The sequence below is a fragment of the Pristis pectinata genome, chromosome 2 (genome assembly GCF_009764475.1).
Source record: "Pristis pectinata isolate sPriPec2 chromosome 2, sPriPec2.1.pri, whole genome shotgun sequence".
NCBI classification, from domain to species: Eukaryota; Metazoa; Chordata; class Chondrichthyes; order Rhinopristiformes; family Pristidae; genus Pristis; species Pristis pectinata.
In genome coordinates this window covers 80,498,918-80,523,538 of record NC_067406.1, presented here as the reverse complement: position 1 = coordinate 80,523,538, position 24,621 = coordinate 80,498,918, and the positions used below count along the sequence as shown (strand labels likewise).

The window sequence follows — 24,621 nt, the reverse complement described above, 5'->3', positions numbered from 1 at the left end:
ATTCACATAATTTCTGAGTCTCCCGAAATAACTTAAAGATCTTTTGAGCCAAATCTGCAGGGATGGATTTAAGCAACTCCTTTTGGAGAAAGTATAAGAGCAGTTCCCTGTCTTCTGGGCCACAGTTCTCGATAGGAATAATTGGATCTGGACTATGATATCAGCAAAATAAATCTACAGGAAATAATTTTGTTAAATTACTTTTGAGCATTTGAGTTCCCTAGCTGTTTCAATAATAAAATATGTTTAATCCACATAAATACATGGACAAAATTAGAATTGAAAAGCTTGCAATTTCCAACACTTGCTATATTTAAAATAACAATTAAATCAACAAAGTATGACCTTTATGTCTGTAATATGATTGACAATTTTCAGTAAATATGCAGATCTTGAGTTTGGGTGTGGTGCACAACTGGGAAAATATGGCCAGGGTATTTAGGACACAACATCATTTCCTCATAATGAGATTGCTCTCACATTTATGCCGGTGCTCTTTAGCATAAGCTTCAATACCAGAAGTCAGCAAAATTGAGTTGAGTGGATTATTAACTGGGACATGGTTGTTTTGTTGAATTGATTTGAAAGTGTGTCCCAAGTCATTCTTGTAGTTGAAGAAACAAGCCACATTTTATTTCACTGGTTTAATTAAACCAATGCCAAATCAGTTGACTGCTCTTGAATTCATTTAAGTTGAATTTAAAACAATTGCAATTAATTGTAGCATCAGTATGAGAAACGGGTCTGAGGGAGGCTTCAAGATCCTGGTCAGGATCAAACCTGGGTCACTGGAGCTATATGACAGCAGCATAAATTCAACATCACAGCACTACAGTTATCCCTGGTGAAGTTTAGATCCATTAAAATTATTGCTCAGAGGCTTCTTGTGCTGGTTATTAACAATAGGTTTATGCCATTGTGAGGGTCTATGTGTCTTAAATTCTGGGCATTGTTTAACATGAGCAGCTGGAGGAATATTTAGGAGAAACACGGTACACTGACCCACAGATGTGCTCCATTTTTGTGATGGGTGTCTGCTTTAAGGCATTTCGAATTTTGAACCAACAATAAAGATTGTGGTAACTCAGCATGAACAGTAGATGGCATATCTTGGTTGTGTTTAATTCTGAAGATCTTTTGCATTACTACTGACAACTCTACCCATATGGTGGTGTTGTCTTGGTGGAATCCTGTGGAAAATCCAGGTTCTTGCCTACAAGTCACCTGGTTTGCAAAGATTAATGTAAAGAATTTTCATTCTTGTGGAGAAGTTGAAACTTGGCAAATCCTTGTCAAAAATTAGGTCAGCTTCATATTTCAAGAAAAGGCTGTTTGGTCCATTGTGTCTATGCCAGCTCTCAGAGCACTCCTCCCAGTCCCATTCCTCCTCTTATCTCCCTGTAACCTATTCTTTCTCACATGACCATCAACTTACCCCTGATTCATCTGCTACCCACCTACACTAGGGGCAATTTACAGTAGCCCGGTAACGTACTAATATATCTTGATATGTGGGATGAAACCAGAGCACCTGATGTTGGATCATGCAAAGTCCGACAGACAGCAGCCAAGGGCATTACTGAACCCAGGTCGCTGCAGTTCTGCAGCAGCAGCATTAACTGTGGTCCTCCTTGATGAGGTTTGGATGCATTAAAGTTATTGCTCAGAGACTTGTGTGACACCAGCACTTTAACCAAATTCAAGATGCATGAAGCCATTAAGCACAGATCCATATCAGGAATACAAGATCTTAAAGTCTATCCTTTAATATTGTACATTCACTGTTCAGATTAAATATGAGGACATTTTAGATCTGTTTTAAAACCTGTAGAAATTAATATTATCTAATGATTGATTAGATTGTAGCATTGATATTGCTGCCTTCCTTATTCTCAGCAATATCACTTAAGTTTATTAAAGGAAATATATTTCATTTTGCTATGAGGGTAATTTCACAGGACATTATCTGTTGTTTAATTATTGTAATGGTTCAATTTTGCATTTAAAGTTTAATCCTTAGAACCCTGAGTAGGTTCAGAGAAAATCTAGTCTATTTTGCAAATTGAAATAAAGATCAGAACTACGGTATTGCAGCTATCAATGCAAGAGGGATGGCTTCTATTAACAATAAGCTGCCAGAAATGCCTAAAAATACAAAACCAATCAAAAAATGAAAGGTTAAAAGTTGTAATTGGGCAATGGTATTTTCTACCTATTTGCACTGCCCTATTTTGTTTAAATTTAGTTTATTTTTTTTGCCACTTGTGGACTTACTGAACCCCTCCCCCCACCTCTCCCCCCAAACCACTCATGCTTTGGGCTTCATATTTATTTTGCTTCTCTGAAGCACTTTTTCATATTATTGCCATACAAATGCTGCTATCTAGTTACTAGGTGCTTACAATAGTATTTATCTATCTATAACGCATAAGAAAGGTTTGCATTTCTATACCATTTTCACAATGTCAGAACCTCCCAAAGTGCTTTAGAACATTACTCAAATGTTTGCATTGTTGTAATATGGGAAATACAGCAATCAATTTGAGCACAACAAGCTTACACAACAGTAAGCTGATAATCACCAGTTATATTTTATTTAAATGCAGTACTGTTCAAGAGGTAAATGTTGGTCAGGCCCCTGAGGTAATCAGGCCCCTGAGGTAAATTCCCTGCACTTCAAATTCGTGATTTTTCACATCCTTGCCATGTATTAGTTTGTACCTAAAGGTTGTCTAAGTTTTGCTACTTGCAGGCATGGACTGCTTCATTTGCTCAGGAGTAGTAATTCAGTCTCTCTTGGTCTCCACTCTATTACAAACACCCTTATTGTTCTCCCCATCTATTCCTCTTCTCTACAACTTATAATATGTTTGTTTTGTAACTTTTACAAGTCTAATGAAAGGTCATTGACCTGAAATGCTACCTTTATTTCTCTCTTCATAGATGCTGCCTGGCCTACTGAGTATTTCCAACAGGTTTCTGTACTTTTTCCCCACATTTTATAGCATCTACAAAACTGTGATTAAGTGGAAGGGAAGGTCCAGATGGTGTTGGCTGTTAACATTACTATGTAGGTAATTCTTCCAACGTCAGCAGTGTAGACAATGAAGTATTTAATTTCATGTCTAAGGGTTGCATAGTTTTTGTTGTATATTTAAAATACAAAAAAAAATGGCAGACATAACATCATTCCTCAGTTTAAAAATGAAACAAGAATTTTAGGAATCTATTGATCAATCAGCTTAATGTCAAGGTTAGGAAAGATATTGGATTTCCTACTCAAAAGTGCAATTGAGAAGCATCTAGAATTTAAAAATATAATACAAACTAATCAATAAAAGGGAGGTTGTGTTTGACCAATCTTTTTGACTTATTTGGGAAAATATATAGAAAGGGTAGGTGAGAGTAATGCAGAATATAATTGAATTTTCAAAAAGGCCTTGGTAAGATACTGATTTACAGATTCATGACTAAGGTCAAAGAATGTAGAACTAGTGGCAGAAAAGGAAGCAAAATGGCCACAAGGCAGAAAACAGCATGCAAAAATTCAAGATGGGTACTCAGATTGCTGGGAAGAGATGAGTGTGGGGCAGGCACGGTAGTGTAGCGGTTAGCGTAACGCTTTACAGCGCCAGTGACCCGGGTTCAATTCTGGCCACTGTCTGTAAGGAGTTTGTGCATTCTCCCCGTGTCTGCATGGGTTTCCTCTGGGTGCTCCGGTTTCTTCTTACATTCCAAAGACGTACAGGTTAGGAAGTTGTGGACATGCTATGTTGGCGCCAGAAGCATGGTGACACTTGCGGGCTGCCCCCAGAACACTCTACGCAAAGATGCATTTCACTCTGTGTTTTGATGTACATGTGACTAATAAAGATATCTTATCATCTTATGCATGGGAATTTGTGCTGAAGCTGCTGTTGTTCAGTGTTTACATAAAAGATTTGGATAAGGTAATCAAAATTTATAGATACACCAAACAGAATGTGCAATTAGTAACAAAGGTCTGGAGAATTGAGTGGCAATGGTGGTACAATTTTTGTGGGGTAGATGGAAAAGGGCCATATATTCCTTGCAAAATAGGAATGGGGTAGAGGCACACAAGGATCTCAGTAGATGCATTTCACAAAGCATTATAAACAACAATGCTAGTTAATAAAGCCATTAAAAATTGCAAATAGCATACTGAGAAATCTATTTCCACAAGAAAAGAATTCAAATTGTGTTAAAACCTTTGGGTAAATGTATAACAAAAAGAGCTATAGGGAGAAGGAGTGGGACTATTCTGATTGATTTGACACGTAGCTTGTATGAACTCAGTGGGTCATATGGCCTCCTTTCATGCTGTAACTATTCTGTGAAAATGGATATAAATTCCTACAGAAAATACAAAAAGGATGTTGCCTGCACTGAGAATCTATGACTGATATGAAAAACATTGAACAGACTGGAGCAGTTTATTTTCTATAAAGGAGAAAACCTGAGAGGTGACCAGATAGAAGTTTTGCTTCTACATAGTGTAATTGAAATATGTTTGCAACATGTTTCCAGTGTAATAAGGAAGGAAGCAGTGCTGGAAGTATTTCTGAGGAATGTGTGTCGTGAGAGAACACTTTGAGAGCAGTGATCATGAAGTTCGGTTTGAAGCATTAGTGGAAAAGGACAAGGACAACAAAAATTCAAGTGTGAAAACATTCAACTGGAGGAGAGCTAAATTCAGTGATTTTATAAAGCGATGAGGCCCTGTTGGATTGGAATCAAAGACTGGCAAGTAAAACTAAATGAATGGCCATCAGAGGTGTTTAGCTATGAGGCACATTCATTCAAGGAAGAAAGGAAGAATCTCAAGCTCTAGAGATTCTTGTTGAAGTAAAGATACAGTGCTTAAAATGAAACATAAAAATAAAATTATATAAAATTATATACAGAGAATACCAAATGTGCAGGGGAGATATGTAAAAGAAAAGAGAACAAGATTAGTTGCTTAAATAAAACACCTCTATGTTCCCTTTCAGACAAACAGAAGGGTCAGCAGATTCGGGATCAAAAGGAGGTTGATGTTGTAGAGGCAGAGTTGAGAAGCCCAGCAACTTTAGTCAGCCAATGTCCATGTTAGTGAGCTCATAAAGATATTATTTTAGGATAAAGTTAATTAGCTTATGGAAAAAATATTGATTAACAAATTGAAACCAAATCACATTAAAGGCATAGAGACACAAGAGACTGCAAATGCTGGAATCTCAAGCAAACAAAAACTGCAGGAGGAACTCAGTGGGTCAGACAGTTTCGGAGTTCTTCCAGCAGTTTTTTGCTTCACGTTAAGGGCATATTATGTATGACTAACAAGTTCTTTAAAGTAACAGAGGTTGTTGAGGGCCATGAGGTTTATGTTGACATTGTGGGCATTCAGTGGCTTTAGACAAAATAATGCAAAATATCAGAAGTAAGTGAAAAGCATATCTATTTCCTCTCTATGTATGTGACAAGGACTTGAATGCATGGCACACTTTGAATGTTTGCAGATAACACAGGAAGTGGAAATATAACGAATTTCAAATTTCTGAAGAATATAGATAATTTGCCAAAATTAATTGGGGAAAGATGAGGGTTGAGGACAAGGAGACGTATGAAAATTGAAATTTATCACAAAGAAGTGTATAGAGGTTAATTATGATAGGAAAAATAAGAAACACTAATCCATCATGCCCTTTTTTATATTTGATCTCAGAATGTGTGTGTTGCTGGCAAGGCTGTCGTCCACTAAAGTGTCAGTATTATATCAATTGAAGAACTGAAGCCTCAGTACAGATCTTATCACTACTCATCAACCAGCCAAGAATATCCTTGCTGCCTGCCTCACACCTCCCATCCAATTAGTGACTTATGTCATACACCTCCAATTCTGTGCCATCTCATTTTTATTAATAGTCTCCTGTGGTAAACCTTGAAAATCAGACTCTCAGACAAGTTAGACTATTGAACGGTTCCCTTATACGATGAGATAGACTCTTGACCTCACAATCTACCTTGTTGTGACTTTGCACCTTATTGTCTACCTGCAATGCACTTCCCTGTAGCTGTGACACTTTACTCTATACTCTGTTATTGTTTTTACCTGTACTATCTCACTGCACTCTGTACTAACTCAATGTATCTGCACTGTGTAATGAATTGATCTGTACAAACGATATGCAAGACAAGTCTTTCACTGTACCTTGGTACATATGACAATAGTAAACCAATACCTATACCAAAGTTATAAGCTTGTGCTTTTGTGTGGAATTGTTTCGTGGCTGCACTTCTTGAGCTGATTCGGGCAATTCATTTCAATATGGATAAAATGTGGTTTGTTTTTTTAAATATAGAATAGGAACTACAAAGGACTCACTAATCTTCACGTTGTAATTTCAGGCTGAGAAGCCCAAATACAATAATCAATATATCACTGGCTCAGCAGAGCTACAGGGACACTTTCAACTGGACATTGATGTTGCTGGTATTGTGTACACCCACCACCCAATGTTCAGTCGTGAGCATGTATTGGCGGCCAAACTGGCTCAACTGTATGATCAGTACCAACTTCGACAACAGAAGAACCTTGCCAGCCTTTACTCTGACAAGGTATGAACATTTTACCAATAAAGAGGTGATATAACCCAAGAGTCACATCGTGAATAAGGATTAAAGTGTCCTCAGTTTGAAGATCATAAATGGTTTACCCATTTGCAGAAGTGATGACATTTCAGTCTTAACTTGCAGGGTGACATCAGCTGAATATCAATATGTGTAACTGCCCATTGAAAGGGCTGATTTCAATTTTTATTTTTGGTATATAATGTGCATGTTTGAATATATCAGTGTTGCTTATACTTGCTGTAAATCAGTACTAGAACTGGCTCAGAAATTTCTGGGGACAAATAATTTGAGTCTACACAGTCAGTAGGCACTCAAAAATGGATTGATCAGTATATGCAAAATTATTGTTGAAAAGATAATAGGTTTGCAATTTTTTTTGTTAATTTAAAATGACTATCTTTGAACAAGACTAAACAAACTGTAACTCATTGAAGTATATGTGATGAAGTCTAAAACTAATGAATTGATGGCATTCATTCAATTTATCAGTTACTATGTCCTCTATGTTAGATTTTGATGCAAACTCAGAACTTATTTATATGCTTTCTTTATGTTTTTGGTTAAAATGCTTTTTTAAAAAAATGTTTTGGAGGTTGATTAATATTTTATATAGGACATGACTTAACACTTTAAGTTGAAACATTCTTTACAATATTGTTTATTGTTAGGCATTTATATTGGGTTAACTAGCATTAAATTGGTTATAGGCATATATTTATAGTAGGGTATTTTAATTTATTTATAGTGATTATTTTGCAATGGTTTATGTTTATAGTTGCGTGCTCTAAGGAATGCAGTGAACAACATTGCAGACGGCCGAAGTGTGCAGAATTCATTGGCACAGCACAGACTTGTGGAATATAAATCAGAGATCCGGTAAGGGAGGTCTTTTTATGCTTGAGTTTTGACATGCTAAAATCTTTTTCTTGTACTTTGAAGTTTCAGTGGATACATATCAGAGAAGATCATTAATCCAATCCACTAATCTTAACAAAATACAGTGTGTATAAGGCAGATTTAAGAGTATTGCTAAATAAAGAAATCTGTATCCATTGGTATGTTGGTATCCCTTTGCTCTTTACAATGCAAGTGCTTGCTCATATTTAACATTCAAATGTTGCAATTCCTATTTATTTCTATTAATTTTAGGAGCACTAATATTGTATCATTCTCTTTTTGCTCCAGCTCTCACTGTTGTTAAAACTCTAATAACCTTGTATCCGGTTGTTCAGAAACCCTAAATCCTGAATGTGAGCTGGAGGTCCAAAGTACAAGCAGGGTGTACAGTCAGAGCTGGGGGCCTGGAGTGTGGCCAGGGCCACATATGTTGCCAGAGCTGTGATAGAGGTCCAGCACACCAGGAGTCAGGAACATGGCTTGGTTTACAACCTTAGCCAGGATTTGGAGTGCTTGTATATTTCCTGTTCCCTTTAAACTCAATGATTTTCACTGGCAAATTTATTATACTATTGTGTAAAGTGATTTTTTAAAAAAAAAAGTGGAAATAAAAGTTTGTTTGGATGTTAATGGGAATAACATTCAGCAGTCCAGAAAATCTTTTAGTCATCTCTACCATAGTGCCTGGGATGCTGGATTATCAGTTTTATTCTATTGGTATTTCAGTGGTGGATTTAGGAGTTGGGGGGAGGGGGCGTAGTTATAGATGAGGATTATAATTTTCCTCACCTTTCCTCGCATTCTTCCCGAATGGAGGCTGCTGATGTGTTACCCACTGCAGTCCGGTGGTAGGGGGAGCGAAAATCCATTTAGTGTTGAGTATTTTCCCTGCCTCATTCATCACGTGCTATTGGAAGGGGAATCTCTGTGGTATGGGGCAGCAGGGCCAGGGTCACAGAACTTCCACTGCAGCACATTCAGGCTATTGGGTCAGTGTTTACCATCCATGATAGTGGATGATTTGAAGCAGCTATTATCCAAAATACAGAGTTTGAAACATATTATTTTAGAGTATTTGGAGGTATATATAGTACATTGTGTTGCATTCGTATTTAATATTTGATATTTTTGTATACATGTGGCAATTTCTTTGTGTTAAATGATTTTGCTGGTAATGTTTGATATCAGCCACTTGGTGGCACCCACAATGTAGTAGGGCAAAAGAGATGCATCTGGCAGGAGATGGTCACAGCAACAAAATCATTTGCAACAATTCTTTTCCTGCTTAAAAACTACTGAATGAACGTTCATAGGTCTGTAACCTGTAAGGGTAAGGATGAAGAGGTGGGAGTAAGCTAATCCATTTTTGGGTGGTCTGGGCACAATAAACTGAATGGCTTCCTTCTGTCCCATTAAATGCTTTCATTCCTTTCTCTAATTATGCAGCTTTTATCAGATATAGCCCCACAAATGTGGCAGATCTTGTAATAACCTATCCTCATGATAATTCTACATGTGTGAATACATATCGTATCAATCTGCATTTGACAATGGATTATCATACCGATGATTTATACTTGTGTGTAATCACTACAAATACACTCATCACAGGAATGGGGATTGATCAGGAGCTGCAGCCAATTTTTGCTTTTGTCTCCCAGCAACGCCATGGCCAATTACATTGCACCAACTGTTAAACCAGTCAAGAAGCTAATACAGCGCAAAGCAGAATTAAATCTGATGCCATCTGGTGTCTATAAGTTATTGTTAACCTGGCAAGGTGTTCAGTTGTATGACCACAGGGAGAATGAGATTTATAACATAAGTGTCGCTTGAAGCAACAATATTATCCAGAGCCATAGAAAACAACTATTGCTCGAAACAGGAAATTTGATTCAATGATTGTGTGGAAAACCTAATGTTACTGCCAAGTGCAAATAACAAATAAATCTAGAGTAACAAATAGGCACACAAATGGTTTGAGTTATCAAGTTAACATTGCTCATTTTTTTCATATCATTTGCCAGAATAAATTGATTCACAAGTAATATCAGAAGTTGTGTAAATTGGTGCCTTGATTTTAAACCAAATAGGATATCTTTTAATTATCGTGCTCAACAAACACTAAAGTGTTTTCAAACATGAAAAGAATTGTCTCTGCATTTTTGCTGAGAATACAACTCTTTCCTTATGTCATTATTGTTCTTTGGGAAGGAGTCTAAATTAATAAGCAGTGAGGAAGTTTACCTTTGAAAAGAGTCAGCCAACAATGCAGAGTAATAAAATGATGGGTAAAAGCCTTCACAACTGAAATACAAATATAAGTGAGCTGGACAGGGAGTCTTTTCATTAGGTTTAAGTTTGATGCAATCAAAATACAAAAATAAATCCAAATATCCCTTCACAGAGCAACCCGAAGAATGTGTCACGTGGAACAAGAGAAAGATCGGACCCTGCTGAAGAATATTGTCAAAGTATGGAAAGACATCAAGTCGCTTAGGGAGTTCCAGAAATTCACCAACACACCAGTGAAGCTACATCTTAGAAGGTGAGGTGATTTTTGTTTTACAATTTTCATCTGGAATCTAGCTGAAAAACACGATGATGCTGGAGGAAGTCAGCAAGCCAAGCAACATCCTTGGAGAGAAGCAGGCGTCAACGTTTTGGATCAGGACCCTTCTTCAGGACGGAAGATAGGAAAAGGGGAAGCCCAATATAGAGGAGGGAAAAGCAGAGCAGTGATAGGTGGACAAAAGAAGGGAGGTGGGGTGGGCACAAGGTGGTGATAGGTAGATGCAGGTAAGAGATAGTGAGAGGCAGGTGCAGGGGAGGAGGGGAGAGCAGATCCACTGGGAGATGGGTCAAAGGTAAGGAGAGGGAGGTAAAAAAAAAGGTAGAAAAAAGAGGCTAGGAAAGGGAAGAAGAGAAGCATGCTGGGGGAGGGTTGTGAGGAAGCGGGGTGGGGATTACTTTAAGTGGATGAATTCAATGTTCATGCCGTTAGGCTGCAAGGTTCCAAGATGGAAAATGAGGTGCTGTTCCTCCAGTTTGTGCTTGGAGTTCTCCTGGCAGTGGAGGAGGCTGAGGACTGATGTATCAGTGATAGTGTGGGGGGGGAGTTGAAGTGACTGGCCACAGGGAGGTGCAGATCATAGTTACAGACAGAGCGCAGTTGTTCTGCAAAACAGTCACCTCGTCTGCGTTTGGTGTCGCCAATGCAGAGAAGGCCACACTTGGAGCACCAAATGCAGTAGATGATATTAAGGGAGGTGCAGGTAAATCTCTGTCTCACCTGAAAGGACTGTTTGGGTCCCTGGACGGAGATGTTGGAGGTGGTGTAGGGGCAGGTGTTGTACCAATGGCAGGCTCAGTGGAAAGTTCCCGGGGTGGGAGCGGATGGGAGGGGGAGTGATCTGGGGAGTCGTAGAGAGAGCGGTCCCTGTGAAAGGCAGAAAGGGGTGGGGAGGGGGAGATATGAGATGGCAGAAGTGGCGGAGAATGATGTGTTGGATACATAGGCTGGTGGGATGAAATACGAGGACAAGGGAAACCCTATCCCTATTGGGTCTGGGAGGGGTGGGGGTGAGAGCCGAGGTTCAGGAAATGGCAGAGATATGGGTGCGAACTCTTTTGACCACAGTCGGGAGGAAGCCCCAGTTAGAAAAGAAGTTGGAAATCTCGGAGGTCCTGGAGTGGAAAGCCTCATCATGGGAGCAGATGTGGCAGACGTGGAGAAATTGAGAAAAAGGGATCACATCCTTGCAAGAGACAAGGTGGGAGGAGCTGTAATCAAGGTAGCTGTAGGCGTCAGTGGAAATGTAGAAGATGTCATTGGATAAGGAATCTCCTGAGATGGAGACGGAAAGATCGAGGAAGAAGAGAGACGTGTCCGAGATAGTCCAAGTGAATTGGAGAGCAGGGTGAAAATCAGTGGCGAAATTTATGAAACTGTCGAGTTCTGCACAGGTACAAGAGGTGGCACCAATACAGTCATCGATATAGTGGAGAAAGAGTTGAGGAATGGGGCCGGAGTAAGCTTGGAACAGAGACTGTTCGACATAGCCAATGAAGAGACGGGCGTAGCTGGGGCCCATGCGAGTGCCCATAGCTATGTCCTTGGTCTGCAGAAAGTGAGAGGAATTAAAAGTGAAGTTGCTAAGGGTGAGGACAAGTTCAGCCAGACGGAGGAGAGTGTTAGTGGAAGGGGACTGGTTATGTCTCTGGTCAGGAAAGAAGCAGAGGATGGTGAGGCTGTCATGATGGGGAATGGATGTATCTCGGAACTGGACATCTGTGGTAAAGATGAGGTTATGCGTGCTGGAGAACTTAAAGCTGTGTAAGAGTTGGAGAGTGTGTGATGTGTCACGGATGTAGGTGAGAAGTGATTGGACCGGGCGGGACAGGATAGTATGCAGATACAAGGATACGAGCTCCATGGGGCAAGAGCTTGCGGAGACAATAGGTCTGTTGGGACAGTCCTTCTGGGATTTTGGGGAGGAGATAGAAGCGGGCAGTCCTAGGTTGCGGGACTATCATGTTGGTAGCTGTGGGCGGGAGATCTCCCGAGGTGATGAGGTCAGTGATGGTGCGGGAGATAATGTCCTGGTGGTCCTCGGTGGATCGTGATTCAGGGGTAGGTAGGAGGAAGTGTCTGAGAGTTGGCATCTGGCCTCTGCAAGGTAGAGGTCAGTACGCCAGACTACCACTGCACCACCTTCATCGGCTGGATCTGGTTAGTGCGCAGGGAGTGGAGAGCAGAGCGTTCAGAAGGGGTAAGGTTGAAGTACGTGAGAGGGGCAGAAAAATCAAGATGGCTGATGGCACGCTGACAGTTGGTTGTGAATAGGTCCAGGGAAGGTAACAGGCCCAGTGGGGGAGCCCAAGTGGAAGAAGAGGACTGGAGGTTTATCTGATGTTTGATTCAACATGAGGACTAACTGGTGATTGTCGAAGGACCATAAGAAATCACTCCTTGATGCTGCTGCCAATTATTCTGTGTCCGGCTGTTCCCCAGTGTGTCTGAAAATGAGGCCCAAGATAAGACCCGTTTGGATTTGGGGTTTCCAGCACTGTTCTGATACTGTGGACCAATTTCTAACCTGATGTATTTAATGAGGACAAAACATGTATGATTTATTATTTGTGTTACAGGCAAGAAGTTAACAGGAAAGCTGATGAAGTAAGTTACAAATGTGAAATCCAGGCTGAGGTTGCAGAACTTCTGGAAGACTATCAAGAAGACTATGAGAATAAGATGGAAGAATATAAAAGAAAGTATGAGGAATGGAAAACCTGGAAAAAGGCAAAAGTGAGTGTTTGCTTTGTTTTGCTAACAAGTTATGATTATTTTCAATACAATGAAATGTGTGCTTCGATCAAACGTCTAATTAAAGTAACTTTATTGACAATAATTAATTATGTTTGATCAAAGCACACATTTAATTCCACAGTAGTCCTGCACCAAACTAATGTGTCCAGTTTCTTTTACGTTCTACATGCTTGGAGTTTTCTTCTTGTGTGGTGTATGTTTTTCCATTGATGAAATGTTTACTGCCAAGGCAGAGAAGGGGAATGAATTTTCCTGTTATCAAGATGATTAATTTCTTATTAAAACTAAAATACTGCAGTTGCAGGAAATTTGAAATAAAAGCAGAGATTGCTGGAAGTGCTCAGCAGATCAGACAGAATCTGTTGGAAGAGAAGCAGAGGTAAAGTTTCAAATCAATAACCTTTCATCTGATAATTTTCTTTCTTAGCATCTCTGTCAAATTGTAATGATGAATTTGATGGATGGGGCAGGGTAAGGAAATGAAATATAAGGCAAAGGACATTGGAAATATGAACTGTCTTTCTCTCTCCACAGGTGTTGCTTGGCCTGCTAAGTATTTCCAGCCTTCTGTTTTTTAGAACAGAGAACAGTACAGCACAGGAACAGGCCCTTCGGCCCACAGTGTTGTGCCAAACTAATTAAGCTCATGACACCTCAGCCCTTCTGCCTACACATGATCCATATCCCTCCATTATCTGCATATTAGTGTGCCTGTCAAAGAGCCTCTTAAACACCTCTATCATATTTGCCTCCACCACCAGCCCTGGAAGCAAATTCTAGGCACCCACCATGCTCTGTGTAAAAAAAACTGCCCAGGCAGACACAGTAGTGTCAGTAGTGTAGCAGTTAGAGTAACACTATTACAGCACCAGCGACCCGGGTTCAATTCCGGCCGTTGTCTGTAAGGAGTTTGTACGTTCTCCCCATGTCTGCGTGGGTTTCTTCTGGGTGCTCGGGTTTCCTCCCACATTCCAAAGACATACGGGTTAGGAAGTTGTGGGCATGCTGTGTTGGCACCCAAAGCACGGTGACACTTGTGGGCTGCCCCCAGAACACTCTACGCAAAAGATGCATTTCATTGTGTGTTTCGATGTATATGTGACTAATAAAGATATCTTATATCTCCTTTGAACTTTCCCCTTCTCACCTTAAATGCATGCCCTCTAGTATTAGACACTTTGATCCTGAGAGAAAGATAGTGACTACTCTATCTATACCTCTCAACTTTATAAACTTCTATCAGGTCTCCCCTCAGCCTTCACTGCTTTAGAGGAAACAACCCTAGTTTGTCCAACCTCTCCTTATAGCACATACCCTCTAATCCTGGCAGCATCCTGGTAAACCTCTTCTGTGCCCTCTCCATAGCCTCCACATCCTTCCTATGGTGGCACAACCAGAATTGAATGCAATACTCCAGATGTGGCCTAACCAGAGTTTCATAAAGCTGCAACCTAACTTCCTGACTCTTGAACTCAATGCTTTGACCAATAAACGCACACATTCCACATGCCTTCTTTACCATTCTATTGACTTCTGCTGCCATTTTCAGGGAGCAATAGGCTTGGATCCCAAGATCCCTCTGCACATCATCACTGTTAAGGATCCTGCCATTAACCATGTATTTTCCCTTTACATTTAATCTCCCAAAGTGAAACACCTCATACTTGCCTGAATTAAACTTCATCTGCCACTTCTCCACTCACATCTGCAACTGATCTATATCTCGCTGTATCCTTTGGCAATCTTCTACACTATCCACAATGCCACCAATCTTTGTGTCATCTGCAAACTTACTAACTCACCCATCCATGATTAAATCCAAGTCACTTATATATATATATCACAAACAGCAGAGGTCCCAGTATGGATCCCTGCAGAACTAGTCACAACCTCCAACTAGAATAAGACACGTCCACCACTACCCTCTGTTGTCTATGGGCAAGCCAATTGTGAATCCAAATGGCTAGATCACCATGGATCCCATGCATCTTAATCTTCTGGATGTGCCTACCAAGAGGGACCTTGTCGAATGCCTTACTAAAATCCATGTAGACAACATCCACTCCTCTACCTTCATCACTGCCTTGAAAAACTCAATCAACTTAGTAATTAGGCCGTGCTTTTCCTAATGCTCATAAATCCTATCCCTAAGAATCCTCTCCGATAGCTTCCCTACCACTTTTTCTTTCAGTTTTTTCCTTGCATCTCATCCACCAAATTTCAACAACCACAATTAATACAGGAACTGGAAAATATATATTCTATGTTTGTAGATTGTAACTCAACTCATGGAGATGGTAGGAGCATTATGGCCTAATATTCTCCCTGTGTCTGACTTCTACAATTGCCTCTTTGGTCTGTTGGCATTAGTTATTATAGGAACTCTAAGCAGAAATTTGTATGTATATTTAGAAAAAGTACTGTTTAAAATAGTAAAATTTATTCTCAATTTTTCAACATGTTACAAAACATGCTTAGTTGGTCTTGGTATCGATAGATTATTACTAAGAATTTAGCTTGGCTCTGCTCATTGACAGAAAGCAAAGAAAAAAAAGAAGAAAGGTGCAGATGAGCAGCAGGCTGATGACACAGATGAGAGTTTGATGGTTGAAGAATTTCCAAAGCCTGATCCTCCAGAGCCAGTTGATCCTTCAATCATAGAGCAGCAAGTCCGAGAAACAGCCGCCAGAATTTATCGGAAACCGGGAGAACCTGTCCTGTCTCCTGAACTGAGCATGACAGCTACAGTAACACCCACCAGTCAGTGCCCAAGGTAGGCCACATTACTAATATTAGGTGGTATGTCTGCCATGACTAGGAGCAGATAAGCAAAAGGATTACACTACAGTGCTAAGCCCTTTGAAATGAAATATCTCTGTAAGCTATTTAAAACTATTTATGTCTGAGCACACAGGCCTAGAAACTTGTTTGCATGGCTCCCAAACAATAGTGTTGTGCAGTCAAAAATTAGCTTAACCCAGAGTATGGCAATGCATCCATTTTTTTTTTCATTTTTGTTCATTTGTGATGAGATTCACTCTAAGAGCAAATTGAGAATTACCAAAATGCAAAATTGGGATGCTCTCACTCTCTCTCTGTGTCACACATACTCACTCTCTCACACACACACCTGCTTGCCGAACAGGCAGCAATAATGCCACGCACGTGCTACTGGTTAAAATGTTAAAGGATCATGGAGAGCAGCTCAAATGGGGTGGTGTTTTTCAAAATGTGGTGTGGGAGGGGAAATATGAGAGGGTGGAGGGCTAATTGAACATGGGTTTCCCAGGGGGTCAAGTTCTTTGGCCAGCCCCTTTGGTCAGCTGCAGCATAGCATCAAAGATTGAGGGATCTCTGAGCATTTATCATTTCACTGAAACCTCAACCTGTTCTAAGTGTTTGCAGAAAGAAATTTTTATAGAAGTTAAAAATTACGAGTGATGACAAAAATAATATCCTGGGAGGTAGATTGTAATCATAAAATTTAGTATTTGCAAAATTCATCTGCAATGAGATTTTCAGTTTCATTGGTCTGAAAAATGACTGTCCTTATTTACTCAGAGAACAACCGGGTTTTGCCAACTTCTCCCCTGAAAACATGCTTTTTAAGGAAAAACATTCAGGCTGCTTTGAAAATCAAATAAAAACTGTAGATGCTAGAAATCTTCCAAAAAAAAGCAATAAATGCTGGAAGTACACAGGCTGCATCTGTGGGAAGAGAAAAGGAGTCAATGTCTTAGGTCGGGGACCCTTCGTCAGAAACTCAAACTGTTCTGTTTGTCTTCATTGAGATCTGTGACCTCCTGGAGGTCAGGGTCACTCTTGGTTTCTTAGCCTCAAGATCTTTGCAGACTGCTGTTGCCAATCTCCGGCACATCCCAAATTTTAATGCTGATTGATATGTAAAAGAGGTCACCCAAACTCCATATTTCAGGACAAGGAACTTGTAATTTTCCATCAGGCCACAGAAGCATTGCAGGCTTCCCCAAACTTCAGGCATGCATTAAGTGCACTCATGTCATAACAAGGACATCCCTGGCACCCTCCTGCTAGAAGCACCTGCAGCAGCCTTTGCCTGTGTCCCCTTTGCACCAGTAATCTGTGAATCTGATTGACAGAAGTAAAACAGAAAAAATCTGCAAAGTGGCATTCTCCAATTTTGCTACTGTTTTTGGCAACAATTTAAAATTATAGTGTGTCTGGTTTTCCTGTAGTTCCTTGTGTATTTCTTTCTACCTTATTTGTAAAGGAGATGTTAATTTTAAAAAAAAATTTGTTCAACTCATGTAAAAAAAAATTGGGCTATATTTGAAAAAGATCTATTTGCTTTTCACCCGACATAGAATGCTAAATTTTGTTGAGGCCAGCATGTTGTTCCACTTTGTTTTAAGTATATGGATATTGAAAAATCATTCCCCTGTACTACTAAGTGTGTACTACTAAGTATTCCAAGTGTGTTCCCAGCAAAATTGATTTAGAGTGCAGGAACAAAAACTTAAAATGCAATTTGAAAACAAATTGTTTATTTTCTTCTCCAGAGGAGAACAACTGCGAAGACAGGATGTACAGCGATGCACTCTATTTGCTAAAGTTCTCTTTAACAACAAGGAGGTATCCAGGACTAGTAGTCGAACATTGGGCGCTGATTTTAGAATTCATTTTGGACAAATCTTCAACATGCAAATAGTCAACTGGCCAGAAAGTATAAAGATTCAGGTATTTTTACAAGAATACTTCCTTTGACCCAACTATGCTCTTAAAGGTGATATTTATTTAAATATTGAGCAAATTTCTTCAATTTCCCTCTTTTGCTGGTATGTGGTTTGTATTGCTGCTGAGCCATTCTTTTTGTAATTAGTTCCAGCCAAGAACATCATGAGACAGGTGAGATAGTGTCTCCATATGTACCCGTGTCTGTGTGGGTTTCCTCCAAGTGTTCTGGTTTCCTCCCACATTCCAAAGACGTATGGGTTAGGAAGTTGTGAGCATGCTATGTTGGCGCTGGAAGCGTGGTGACACTTGCGGGCTGCCCCCAGAGCACTCCACGCAAAAAAGATGCATTTCACTGTGTGTTTCGATGTACGTGTGACTAATAAAGATACCATATCTTATCAAATCTTTTTAATATTTTAAGTAGCTCAAATATATAATTTCTCATCTCCCAAGTACAAGAATGGATGCCGAACTTTTGTGACTTGTTCATATGATTAAACCTAAGAGACCCAGCATCCTCCAGGTGAATCTGTGCTGTACTGCTTCAAGCCCTTCCTGAGATGCACTGTACCGTACTGAATGCAATATTCTTGAGGGTTTGAGAGACGCTCTGTACAACTGAGTAATTGAGCCAGATAGTGCTTAATCTGGCCTGAACCTGCTCCCTGCACTGTTCATATTGTTACGGATTAAGTTACTATTGGTGAATGTCCCTTTAAGACATAGTGCAGTTGTGTGTGTGGTGTGATTACGACAACAACAGGAAATAAGGACGTGATGACGTTTTTGGAGCAGTCAGTAAGAGAAGAGGGAGAGAGACACCTGCCTGCTGGTCTCTGTATCGATGGATGGAAAACAATAACTGTGTGTGTCACTACAATCCACGTATAGATTTTTGGAATAATCCAGTGGAGTCCACTTTGTCATTAACCAGTAGAAGGAAACAGGTATTTGTGTGGTCGGCCACGTCTCGAGTGCCCTTCGGGGTGGCAGGTACTTCAGAACAAAGGAACGGAGATCATCAGTGATTGAGGTGTCGTATGAGTTCCATCTTGGAACATTTGGATTTCGTAATTACTCTCTATTTTCTCTCTACATTTCCTCTTCAGTCAACGGTGGCTTTGCAGAAGCCTTTGCTCATGTTTCACCTTATGGCTTGCTGAACTGAACTTTGAGAACTATTCCTAGACTTGGAGTTTAGGAATTTGCCACACACACACACTTTGAGTTTAGTTTTTGAGGTTAATGTTTAAGATCTAACATTTTTGCTTCTAACGTTCAAACATTTTTACTTTTGTTTTTCTTATTATAATAAGTAGTTATTGATGTAATAGTTTTAACACTTATACATGACAAAGTGTGTTTCTTTTGTTGCTGGTACGTGACAAAATTGGGGGCTTGTCCGGGATCGATCCCAAGATTGACGAGGGTGGTTTGAAATTGAACTCAAGACTGGTACTAGAGGTCTGGGTTTGAACAAATTGGGGTCTTATTGGATGACTGATTGTGGTCGGTCTGATAAAATTCTTTTTGATTGGCCTATGTGTGTGGAAACCAGCAGCAATGGATATTGATGCATTTTTGAAGTCACCAATCTTAAAGGGATTGCAGGTGGCGAAAAAGGATGATTTGGTAAAAATTGCTACAAAGCTAAACGTTCAAGCAGTAAAGCAGTCTGAAAAAAGCAGTTATTCATAAAATGATAGTTGACTATTATTTGGAGTCGGAGGTGTTTGGGGTGAGTGAGGTAGTTGAGTTTCCTGAGATTAAACCAGCGATTTCTGACATGACTTCTAAACCAGTGGAGTTGGAGGAGGTAGAGTTAGAACAGTTTCCTGGGAGTGAATCAGAGATTTCTGATGGCCAGGTGCAGTTAGCAAAGATAGAGTTAGAACAAAAGCGACTCAATTTCGATTTGGGACAAAGGAAACTAGAGGTCGAGCAAAGGAAGATAAATGCTGAGATGGAAATGAAGAGGATGCAGGTAGCGGGTGATCTAGCAATGAAGAAGATGGAGATGGAACAGAAAAGGATGAAGTTAGAAATGAAATGAAAGAGTTCTGAATCTGATTCTGATGATGGTTTCATAGCCAGTAGGGAGGTTCATTTGGTCCCTCCTTTTGAGGAAGATCAGGTTGATCAGTATTTCCAACATTTTGAAAAAGTTGCTGTGAGTTCAAACTGGCCAAAGGAAGGATGGGGCTCTTATGTTACAGAGTGTAATTAAAGGTAAAGCTCAACAAGCTTATTCTGCTTTGTCTGTTGAGGATGCAGCTGATTATACAAAGGTAAAACAAGCTGTGTTGAAAGCTTGTGAATTAGTACCTGAGGCTGACAGGCAGAAATTTAGAGACCTGAAGAAGTCTACAGATCGGACGTGCATGGAATTTGGCAATGGAAAGAGAATATGTCTTGAACGATGGTACATGGCTAAAAATGTAGATGGGAATTTTGATAAATTGAAAGAATTGATTTTAGTGGAAGACTTTAAAAGGTGTGTCCCAGCTGAAATAACAACATATCTAAATGAAAAGGGAGTGGCAACTTTACAAGGAACTGCTAGGTTGGCAGATGATTATGTTTTAACCCATAAATCCAAATGGTGACAAACTAAAACCTTTAAAAAGAGTTATAAGGACAATCCAGGTAAACCGGAGATTAAATTGGGAAGTAATCAAAAAGGGAAGGATGAAAAGAAGCCAGTGCTGGAGAAACCTGCTGAGCGTACATGTTATTACTGTAAGAAACCTGGTCATGTGATAGCTAATTGTTCCCTCTGGAAGAAAAGGAAAGAAAAAGAGCTCATGCCAAATGCTTGTTTCCAACTCGTTAAACCTGAATATCAAAAGGGTTTAGGGGATGTTGCTAAAGATCAGTCCTTGCCAGAGGTAAAGGCTGAAAAATTGGATGAGGTGAGGAAGGAATTCTGTTCTTATGTATCAGAGGGTTTTGTTTCACTGAATGATGGGTCACCCCAGGTGCCAGTGAAAATCCTTAGAGATACTAGGGCTTCCCATTCTCTCTTGCTGGACAGTGTTTTAAATTTTGGTGAAGAAACTGATACTGGTGAGGTAAATCTAGTGTGAGGCATTACAGGTGACACTATGTCTGTCCCTTTGCACCGGGTGATTTTAAAGTCAAAGTTCGTAGAAGGACCTGTTGAGATGGGGATACAACCTAATTTACCAGTGGAAGGAGTTTCTTTGTTATTGGGGAATGACCTTGCAGGTGAAGAACTTGTCCCTGTGGTACGGTTAACGATGAAACCAAGGGTTGATGAGTCTGAGAATGATCCAGATGTTTACCCATCCTGTGCAGTGACTCGAGCTAGAGCTAAAGAATTAGCCAAGGCCGACAGTCCTGTGCAGCCTGATGTTGTTCCCTGTGACAGCCCTAAACAGGAAGAAAATTATGATGACTTGTCTGAGACTTTTCTGTCTCAGACAAGTCACATATCAAAATCCTTGTATTGGGCCTGAATATAAAGATTTGTCTCTGACCTGGAAAGAATTTAGAGTGGAGTAGACTAAAGACCCTGAGTTTACTGAATTGAGAGAAAAAACACTCTCAAGTGATGAGATTGAGAAAGTGCCAGTTGGATATTATGTCAAAAATGGAGTGTTAGTGAGGAAATGTAGACCTCCTCATGTCCCTGCTAATGAGGAGTGGGAAGTTATTCACCAGGTTGTGGTTCCTAAAGTTTATAGGAAGGAGATTTTAAACCTGGCCCATAGCATGCCTTTAGGTGGTCATTTTGATGTGAATAAAACTGTAAGAAAGATTTTGAAACAATTCTGTTGGCCTGGTTTGAGAAAAGATGTGGTGATGTTTTGTCGAACTTGTCACACATATCAGATAGTAGGTAAACCAAATCAAAATCCCCCTGTGGTTCCTTTGAAGCCTATTCCTGCTTTTGGTGAACCCTTTTCGAAGGTGATTGTGGACTGTGTTGGTCCATTTCCAAAGTCTAAAGCTGGGAATCAGTATTTGTTAACCATCATGTGTGCAACTTCCAGATTTCCAGCGGCAATACCACTCAGAAATATTAAGGCCAAGACTGTGTCAAAGGCTCTTTTAAAATATCTTACTTTGGTTGGTTTGCCAGAAGAAATCCAATCTGATCAGGGCAGTAATTTTATGTCTGGTTTATTTCAGCAATTAGTCTATGAGCTGCGAGCAAAGCAGATTGTATCATCTGCATATCACCCAGAATCTCAGGGAGCTCTGGAGAGATTTCATTCTGCTCTCAAAAATATGCTGAAGACTTATTGCTTTGAAAACACAAAGGATTGGGATGAAGGTGTTCATCTGCTTTTGTTTGCAGTGAGAAAGTCAATACTGGAGTCCTTAGGATTTAGTCCTTTTGAACTTGTATTTGGACATCGGGTCAGCAGACCTTTAAAATTGTTAAGGGAACAATGGGTTAATGAGGAGGTGCATTTGAGTTTGTTGGACTATGTACAGAAATTTAAAACTCGGTTGGAAAGAGTTTGTCAGCTGGCGAGAGAGAATTTGAAAACCAGCCAAACAAGGACGAAGGCATGTTTTGATAAACATGCTCGGCCAAGGTCATTTACGGAAGGGCAAAAGGTGTTGGTATTTTTCCCTAGTCAAAACAACCCATTGGAAGCTCGTTTTACTGGGCCATATATTGTTGAATCCAAATTAAATGAATTGAGCTATGTAATCAAAACACCTGATAGACGCAAGAAAAAACAACTCTGTCATATAAACATGCTTAAACCTTGCTATGAGAGAAGTCCACTTGTGGCTATGGTGGATAATGTGGATGTTGTTCCGAGGATATCTGAAGTTGATATTGGGGAAAGCCAATTTAGAGCAAATATTGTTTCATCGAAACTACGAAACCAAAACATCCTGGAGAAAGTTGGACCATTTACAAGTTTCGCAAAAACAACAGATGACACAATTAATTTTAAAATTTAAAAATCTGTTCCCGGATGTTCCAAACAGAATGTCGATAATTAATCATGACGTTGACATTGGAAATGCAAAGCCAATCAAACAACACCCATATGTGGAATGTGGAAAAGAGAAAACTTGTTGACCAAGAGATTGAATATATGTTAGAGAATGATATTATTTTCGTTCCACTTCAAATTGGAGTTCACCCTGTGTTATTGTGCCTAAGTCAGATGGGAGTGTTAGGTTTTGTATTGATTATAGAAAAGTGAATGCTGTAACGAAGTCAGATGCTTACCTATCCCTAGGGTGGATGATTGCATAGACAGAGTGGGAAAGGCTAAATTTCTTACAAAGATTAACCTATTAAAAGGGTACTGGTGTGTTCCATTAACAGATAGAGGAAGGGAAATTTCTGCCTTTGTAACCCCTTCTGGATTGTATGAATACAATGTTTTACCATTTGGGAATGAAAAATGCTCCAGCAACATTTCAAAGAATGATTAATTCAGTGATTCATGGGTTACAACATACAGATGCCTACATTGACAACTTAGTGACGGGTAATGATACGTGGGAAGATCACATCTCTGCATTAGAAAGGTTGTTTGAAAGACTTTCCGAAGCCATCCTTACAGTTAACTTGGCTAAAAGTGAACTTTGCCATGCCACTGTGACATTATCTTGGTTATGTTGTAGGCCAAGGCAAGTTAGCTCCTGTTCCGGCAAAAGTTCAAGCAATATCTGAGTTTCCCACTCCCACGGGTACAAGGACTGTTAGAAGGTTTCTGGGAATGGGTGGATATTATCACAAATTTTGTAAACATTTTGCTGATATTGCTCTTCCCCTAACTAATATTCTGAAGAAGAGAGTGAAGTTTGTTTGGACAGATCCTTGTCAAGAAGCAATTGAGAAGCTGAAAGCCATTTTATGCTACCATCCTGTACTCAAATCACCTGATTTTGAAAGACCATTTTCATTAGCAGTAGATGCCAGTGATGAAGCTGCAGGAGCTGTGTTGTGCAGAAGGGTGACCGTGATGATATTAACCATCCTGTATCTTACTTTTCAAAGAAACTTAATGAGCATCAAAAGAATTATTCCACCATAGAGAAAGAATTACTGTCACTTGTTTTAGCTTTGCAGCATTTTGGTGTATATGTTTGCACCACTCAGAAACCACTGACTGTGTATACAGATCATAACCCATTGGTGTTTCTGAGCCGAGTGAAAAATAAGAACAGAAGGCTGTTAAACTGGAGTTTAATTTTGCAAGAGTTTGAACTCATGATAACTCACATTAAAGGCAAAGATAACGTAATTGCTGATTGCCTTTCCCGATGTTAAATGGGAAAAATGTATCTTTAGTAATCTGATATGCTGTAATTGTGTAGAATGATAATTACTAACACATTACCAACTGTATGTGCGGTTAAAAATTTTGCTCTTGTACATCAAATTCTTTTTTTAGGTGGGAGGTGTTACGGATTAAGTTACTATTGGTGAATGTCCCTTTAAGACATAGTGCAGTTGTGTGTGTGGTGTGATTATGACAACAACAGGAAATAAGGACGTGATGACGTTTTTGGAGCAGTCAGTAAGAGAAGAGGGAGAGAGACACCTGTCTGCTGGTCTCTGTATCGATGGATGGAAAACAATAACTGTGTCTGTCACTACAATCCACACATGGGTTTTTGGAATAATCCAGTGGAGTCCACTTTGTCGTTAACCTGTAGAAGGAAACAGGTATTTGTGTGAACGGCCACGTCTCAAGTGCCTTTCAGGGTGGCAGATACTTCGGAACAAAGGAACGGAGATCATCAGTGATTGAGGTGTCGTATGAATTCCATTGTGGAACATTTGGGTTTCGTAATTACTCTCTATTTTCTCTCTACATTTCCTCTTCAGTCAACGGTGGCTTTGCAGAAGCCTTTGCTCACGTTTCACCTTATGGCTTGCTGAGCTGAACTTTGAGAACTATTCCTAGACTTGGAGTTTAGGAATTTGCCAGACACACACTTCGAGTTTGGTTTTTGAGGTTAATGTTTAAGATCTAATATTTTTGCTTCTAACATTCTAACATTTTTACTTTTATTTTTCTTATTATTGTAAGTAGTTATTAATG

The 24,621-nt window shown here is 39.8% G+C and overlaps 1 protein-coding gene across 1 annotated transcript in view; it reads left to right on the top strand.

The window, feature by feature from the left end:
- The window catches only part of LOC127583990 (coiled-coil and C2 domain-containing protein 2A-like), a 120,211-nt gene that overhangs the window by 46,076 nt on the left and 49,514 nt on the right, over window positions 1-24,621 (top strand). The window contains 6 exon segments of the mRNA XM_052040469.1: window positions 6,409-6,618; window positions 7,409-7,509; window positions 9,938-10,078; window positions 12,682-12,838; window positions 15,397-15,632; window positions 17,398-17,575. Coding sequence (XP_051896429.1) covers window positions 6,409-6,618; window positions 7,409-7,509; window positions 9,938-10,078; window positions 12,682-12,838; window positions 15,397-15,632; window positions 17,398-17,575 — 1,023 coding nt within the window.